General features: G+C 46.6%; 1 protein-coding gene across 1 annotated transcript in view; it reads right to left on the minus strand.

Annotated features, from left to right (window-relative positions):
• Positions 1 to 7201, minus strand: part of cica (capicua transcriptional repressor a) — a 31155-nt gene that overhangs the window by 9778 nt on the left and 14176 nt on the right. The window contains exons 5-10 of the mRNA XM_017041166.2: positions 6035 to 6166; positions 4657 to 4810; positions 2408 to 2507; positions 2087 to 2269; positions 1469 to 1595; positions 1214 to 1380 (exon numbers count right to left, since the gene is read on the minus strand). Of these exons, the coding sequence (XP_016896655.1) occupies positions 1214 to 1380; positions 1469 to 1595; positions 2087 to 2269; positions 2408 to 2507; positions 4657 to 4810; positions 6035 to 6166 (863 nt within the window). The remainder of the gene's footprint in view (positions 1 to 1213; positions 1381 to 1468; positions 1596 to 2086; positions 2270 to 2407; positions 2508 to 4656; positions 4811 to 6034; positions 6167 to 7201) is intronic.

Raw genomic sequence — 7201 nt, forward strand, 5'->3', positions numbered from 1 at the left:
GTCGTCGTTGGCTCCACCGTGGTACGTAGGCTGCGGCGGGGGCCGGGTTCCAAACACACTCGCCTCGTCGCCCTGGAGACACAGTGACGACACAGGGCGGACATTTTAACATTCCTCACTGTTGAAGCTACGGTCGGCGAGTGTGAACTAAAGGCTAGCAGGATCTGTGATTGGGATGATTGGTCAGCCCCTCTCCACCCCCCCTTCTGACCTAGCTAAAGAAGATTATTCAGCTATTTCGTGAGCAACAGTTAGCCAACGCAACCTTTTCCTGTTTCCTTTTCGGGGTTTGTTTACAGTTTGCCAGTTTCATACACATTTTCCAAACTCCCGGTTCAAGTTCTAGCAAGTTAGAGTGTGGTCGACACAGCGCCACATACAGGCCTGGCACATGTACTACAGTGATTCTACAACTCGGCTTAGACACAGATTTTCGTTTGCACCGTATTCATGTAAACGGTCCGTATCCGGAGGCTACTGTAGTCGTACGGCGTCGGCGCCGTGTAAACGGGTTCACGGTGTGACATCAACACGTCCATGTTTAACAAACAACACGGAGACTGTATCCAAACAGCCGGTGCAGGTGAAAAACGCTGTTGTTTTAGGTTGTATCACTGACTCCAGAGCCGAGCGTCGAACACATCAGTTGCGCAGCTACCATCAAAGCCCGCGTACTGCGCGTCGTGGGCTTCGCCACCGGCGTTAAACAAACGTCTTCAAACAGAAGAGCTGACGCGCCGGCTGTCTCCACCGTGATTAGAAGCAAGAGCTGCAAGAACGCCACAGTTCACAGTTTCACACCTTCAAAAGCTTTGAAAAAGCAGAAAGTGAAACCTTTGAAGTCGGAGGCTCGGCTGCCGCAGAGGTTTCAGCAGCAGCAGCAGCAGCAGCAGCAGCAGCAGCAGCAGCAGCAGCTCCGACCGCCCTCACACAGAGAACACACTTATTAGCAGTGTTCAGCTGAGGAGGTTTAGCTAATAACACTGTGCAGCGTGAAGGACACACGTCCGCCGAGTGTGTGGGTGGACACAACCAGACACACAAACAACTGTTCACTATCTGTTCTGGAGCCACTGTAGCCGGTGTCCTTCAGCATCTAAACTCTCATCACGTTAACTGTAGGCGGCGCTCAGAACTTCCTCTAACTGTACGGTCAAACCCTCAGCTCCGTTGTCCAGACTCCTGACGTCTGTTTTCTGCCCGACGCCCTCACCTTCTCCAGGTCTCTCTCCCTCTGCTCCAGGATGTGCACGGCACTCTGGGAGTAGGCCCTGGGACGAGGCTGCTGGCCGGCAAACGGCCCACCTCGAGGCTCCGGTCCTCCTGACAGGCTTGAACCTCCTCCTCTACCGTCGGGGGTCTGGGACTCTGAGAGAGAATCTGGAGATAAAAGTGAAAAGACTTGAGACGACAGATGGACAGAACGACCTTCTGACGTTTGGTTTGGTAAAATCAATCAAAATCAAACCTATGCTTTCAGACATGCTCCTCTCCCTCTGTTCCTTTGGGGTCCCGCGACCCTCGGACAGCGACTTCCTGCGGTCCTTGTTGCACCACTTCCAGTCTGGATGGGCTCTGAAGTGGGCCTCCTTCACCTGGAGGAGAACAGACAGGAGGAGTCAGAGACCTCCGTACTTCCTGTTCTGTACCAGGACTGTTGTAGCTAACGTTAGCTCTGGTGTCTGTACCAGGACTGTTGTAGCTAACGTTAGCTCTGGTGTCTGTACCAGGACTGTTGTAGCTAACGTTAGCTCTGGTGTCTGTACCAGGACTGATGTAGCTAACGTTAGCTCTGGTGTCTGTACCAGGACTGATGTAGCTAACGTTAGCTCTGGTGTCAGTACCAGGACTGTTGTAGCTAATGTTAGCTTTAGCATTTGTACCAGGACTGTTGTAGTGTTGTAATGTTGTTCTGGCTAAATTAGATGATTGAATTCCTTGTTCTCATTTGTAGTCATTTATACTGCAGACAGTATTATTGTAATCAGTTAATTAATTCTTAAGGTCACATCCCGTCACCTTTTATATCCGATACACAGTGTAACTCTAAGACTCATCAGTGTTGTGTCAGGAAGTGAACCGGCACCTGGAAGGCCAGATCGTGGTACTGCTGCTTCTCGTTGGGCCCCAGTGCGTACCACCACTCCCCGAGGATCTTGCTGACTGTCCTGTTGTCCTGGTTCGGGTGTCGCTGGTGCACCAGGGCCCGGTGGCGTTTGCTGAAGATCATGAAGGCGTTCATGGGGCGGCGGATGTGGTCCTTCTCCCTCTGGTTAGAGAGAAGAAGAAGAAGAAGAAAACAATGAAAACAGAGTCCAGATATCTGAGCAGTCCTGCTCTGGAGGTTCAGGTTTCAACGTTTCTTTTCCGCTGCGTTACGGCCTGCTGGGCTGCACGCTGCACTGACCTTCCTGTCTCCGCAGTTGGGCAGGGCGCTGAGGGACTGTGTGCGTCTCTTGATGGGGACGGTAGATGGCGCTGCGTCGTTGGCCACGCCCGGAGAGAAACTGTTGTCACACAGAGGAGAGAGAAAGAGAAGAAGTGAAACCCAGATGACGACAGCGTGGTGTCAGAAAAACTTCAGATAAAAAAAAAACAGAGCTCAGATTCACAGAGTGGTTCAAACGTACGGGTCAAGGTTTCACCGTTTCTTCTTCTCCTGTCTTTTTAACTGCTGTTGTTATCGACACAGTTTGACTTTGACTTCGACAGGAAACTGCTGCTGTCTCACAAACATTTTCTTAACTTTTCTCTGTGAGTCAAACCATCATTTACATCAGAAATAAAACAACGTGGGTTTTCATAAATAAATATGACTTAGTAAAACCAAACTGACAAAGAAGACTCCTGCTCCATGAACTGCTCCCCCTGCTGTCAACAGTTCTGTTCTGGACCTCTGACCTCGACTCCTCCCTGTTCCTTGTCTTCTCGAACATCTCGTGTTTTTTTTTCACAACTTCTGACCATTTGCAGAGTGAAGTCCCAGAAGTAAATCCTAATGTTTGATACTTTTCAATCCTGATCTTTTATCAAACCAGGTAGAACCAGTTTCCACTCCGCGCTCGTCCAAACTTTTCTATTGCTTCAAAAATTCTCCCAGAATTCCCAGGCCTCGTCTTGATCACATCCACTGACGTTAGTACGAAACAATTAACTTCCTGAAGTCATTTTCTGTTATTAAGGTTTTTGTCTTTTTTTTAAATATAATTTTATCTTATAAAAATGTTTCTGCTTGATAATAAAAGTCAGGTTTTTCCTGAAGGACATGTTTATTTCTGCTGCTATTTTACCACTTTATCACATTCATAAACTAGCGATACGACACGAATCGCAATACGGGGGAACGATACAATATATTGCGATACTATAACGATATATTGAGTTTCTTTAAAACCAATTTTTTTTTAAACAAACAACAAACTGCTGTTATTGATTATTGACTGAGAGTTTGGGCCAATCAGTGGAACAGACAAACAGACAAACAGACCAACAGACAGGTCTGTTGGTCTGTTGTTGTTGATGCCACAGGCAGACAGGTGTCATAAAAGCCCGAGCTCCGGTCTTTTCAAACGCGTGGACCTTGTTTTGAATGGCGTCAGACTGTGTGGAGAGACGTCGGCGTCGAGCAGACAAACAGGTGTAAGCGGCGCAGCGTTAATGGACCGCCGGAGCGCTTGTTTCCACGGCCTTTGTGAATACAGTGACCCTGAAACATTCAGAACCACGCTACGAGCCAGACAGCCACGTCTGAGTCACTGTGAGAGAGCCGTAACCAGAGGCAGACGCACAGAACACAGCCTGAGTGCAAGGTTCTTCAGACGCACACACACACACACACACACACGCGCGCGCCGAGGGCTGGTAGAAAAAGTTGCCGGCTCGTTGTTTGCTCGTCTCGTCTCCAGCGCCGGATCTAAATGAAGCGTCCCTGAGAGTTCCTGAGAGGACGCAGACAAACTGCAGAATCCAGAGTTACTATCTGCTGCGGACTGAGTCACACACTCACAGAGCGGGGAGGGAAACCAGACGTGACAACTCTGTGTGTGTGTGTGTGTGTGTGTGAGGATCAGAACTAGACTTTTCTTTTTTCTTTTTATACTTGATGAAGTTCATGGGTTTGACCTCAAAGGAACTGAAATTACCACCACGTTTACACCAATCCAAACATCAGGGAGTTCACAGGGAAAAGTACCAGATTCCTGGAACTGAACCCTCAACCCACGGCCTTCACTGAGGCACAGTCATTGGACTAAATTCTAACTTAGTCTCGGTTTTAAATGAGCCTCAGTCGATGTCTATAGAACTGATCAAACTCTGACAGGAAACTGTATCATTATCATTATTATTATTATTTTATTTTTTTTTCTCTGATCTCTGGCCCCGTTCCTCCTCCTGATATTTATGTCTTGATTTTATTAACTTTATTAATGTCATCATTTGGCCTTTCATAACTTCCTGTTTAATTCTCAGTTTCCTGTTAGTTTGCAGTTCCTGGTTCCTGATGGTGAGTTGCTCCTGGTACTGTTTCTTTTAGTAAATAAATAATTTAAAAAAACAACCCATAATAAAAATAAAAAAAATAAAAAATAAAATATAATAATACAAGAAAAACCTCAACGACGAAAAAAGACGTTTTTAAAAATATGTTTTACTCACGGGTCGTCCGGGTCACTCTCGGTCTCGCTGTCGGCTCCGCCTCTGTCTGTAGAAGGATTGTCATTGGTCGGCGGAGGGCAGGACGGCGATCCCCGCTCCAGGTCAGGAGGACCGGTACGAGCGTCACTCACCAGGGCCACGCCACATCGAGGCTCTGGACAGAAACCATGTTCAGATGAAGAGCGTGTTCAGAACCTCGTTGGGTTTTTTTTTTTTTAAATTAACTTTTCTGCGGCTCAAATATTTCTCCGGTCAAACATAAATATTTCCGAGGTCATTTTGGAGCAGGTCCAGTTCTCGACCCACAGAGTCTCATTTTATATCTTTATCTTTTCATCAAAACATTTCACAAAATTTATTTTAATTATTTTTGAGATTAAAAAAATAATAACTTCACAGACAGTAATCACAACATTTTAAAGACTTTTTTTTCAAGCACAGGTTATAAAACCTGGTCAGTGGTCAGTGGTCAGTGGTCACTCAGTCCAGACGTCCAGATAGTTCCATCTTGGTTTTAAATAAAACTAACTTCAAAATAAACTATAAAAACATTTCTATCATTTTTGTAAATAAATATTTTTGGACTCCGATGTCAGAATGTTTTGGCAGAAAGGATCTGTGGATTATTATTTTTTTTTTTTAGATCTAAAATCAGTCAGTGTGAAAGCGTCTTCCTCAGAGTGAGTTCTCAGCCACAGTCAGTGTCATCAACAATGTCACTGCGACTGTATATAGTGTGAACACCAACTGTGCTGATCTGCACTTCAGTCCTAAGTGTTTTGGCAAACAACGAGTCGGCAACTGGGTTTGTCCAAACAACATTTGTACGACGGCGTGTTTGGCAGCGCGCTGTGGTCATGTGACGCTGCGGGGCCTAGATGTAGAGTGTGTAGATGTAGAGTGTGTAGATCAGACATGGGCAAACTAAGGCCCGCGGGCCGGATGCGGCCCGTTTATCTATTTAATCTGGGCCGGCCAAACTTTTCCAAATTATATAATTTATCTATATTATCATTTTACTTCTGCCTTTTCCCTGCAATACACACATTTCCCCAATAGATGGCGTAGAAAATGATAAAAGCATTTTAGCATTTTAGCCTTTATGCGTGACTTTTCATCTGTCATTTATCTTAGCTCCAGCTCTCTGCTCCTGACCCCGCCCCCCTGGTCAAGTTTAGGACCAATTGTGGCCCACGAGACAAAAAGTTTGCCCACACCTGGTGTAGATGTAGAGTGTGTAGATGTAGAGTGTGTAGATGTAGAGTGTGTAAATAAAGCTGGAGGACATTCTGGAGGAACAGGAGGAGAAGAAGAAAAAGAGAAATGTCGTCGTCGTTGTTTGTTTTGTTGTTTGTTTTGTTGTTTGTTTGTTTGTTACCTTTGCTCTGGTTGACCAGCTGCTGTCCATCACTGGGCTGAGACACGGCTCCTAAATGGCTGGGCTCCAGGAAAGGGATGAGCGAATGCCAGGGGAAGACTGGCACCGAGCGCGGCTCCACGTTGGTCCAAACTGAGAGAGAGAGAGACAGAGAGAGAGAGAGAAATGTGACACCTCAGTATCCTGGCTTGTGATTGGCCCGGCGGCAGCAGGTCCAACAGCCAGTCTGACCCCAACACTGGGGGTAATTAGAGTGAGGGGTCATGTGACGTCCAGTGTGTTGAGAGAACTGGTTATTTTATCCGCACAGATTCCAGACCTGGGACTACAGACTGTCTAGACTCTGTGGCAGAGCGGGGCAGCAGTGGACTCTGAACCCGCCTCTGACTCTGCAGTGGGAAGCAAACCAAAAAAAAGGAGACCAGCGATGGCAGACTGCGACCACTAGGAGCAGCGTGGTTCCAGGTCCAGCACCAACTCATTGAATCGATTGATTTATGATCGATTTCTGAACAGAATCAAAATGTTTCTGTTCCAACAACGTCAACAAACCTGACACTGACCTCCCCGGACCAGACCGGACCTCAAACTACATCATACACAGACCACCGTGATCACAGCGGAATTATGAGGTCATCAGCAGATGATGAAACACAAGGAGTAAAAAACAAAACAAAAAAAAATCCTCCATTTTATGGACATGTTCTTTTTTTACTTTTATCTTTTTTGGCCAAAACTAAAGGACAATCATATAGAGGTCACAGAGGTCACATGGAGGACAGAGCACCAGTGTTAGAAAATAAAATGTAAAACGTAAAAACTCTTTTTTCTTTTTTTTTCTCTTCAACTACTTCATTCCGGTGAACCGGTGTTGATGTTTGTTTTACATTAAGACCAAAGACACGTCTGGTTCCACAGAGTCTGAATCAGTGGGTGAACACACACACACACACACAGACGCAGGGCTCCAAGGTGACCACCGGAGGCACCGCGGTGCTGCTGATTCAGAGACACGGAGCGTCCGTGCGATCGCAGGGCTGAAACTCTATGCTGTGAAGTCTCCTCCGTCCTCGTGTAGGTCAATAAGGAAACGTTTCAAACATGACGATCCGCTGATGAGGCATGAAACAGAACCCAGTGGTGAAAGAACCCCCCCCAACCCCCCCC

The sequence above is a fragment of the Cynoglossus semilaevis genome, chromosome 18, assembly GCF_000523025.1.
Source record: "Cynoglossus semilaevis isolate Cse_v1.0 chromosome 18, Cse_v1.0, whole genome shotgun sequence".
NCBI classification, from domain to species: Eukaryota; Metazoa; Chordata; class Actinopteri; order Pleuronectiformes; family Cynoglossidae; genus Cynoglossus; species Cynoglossus semilaevis.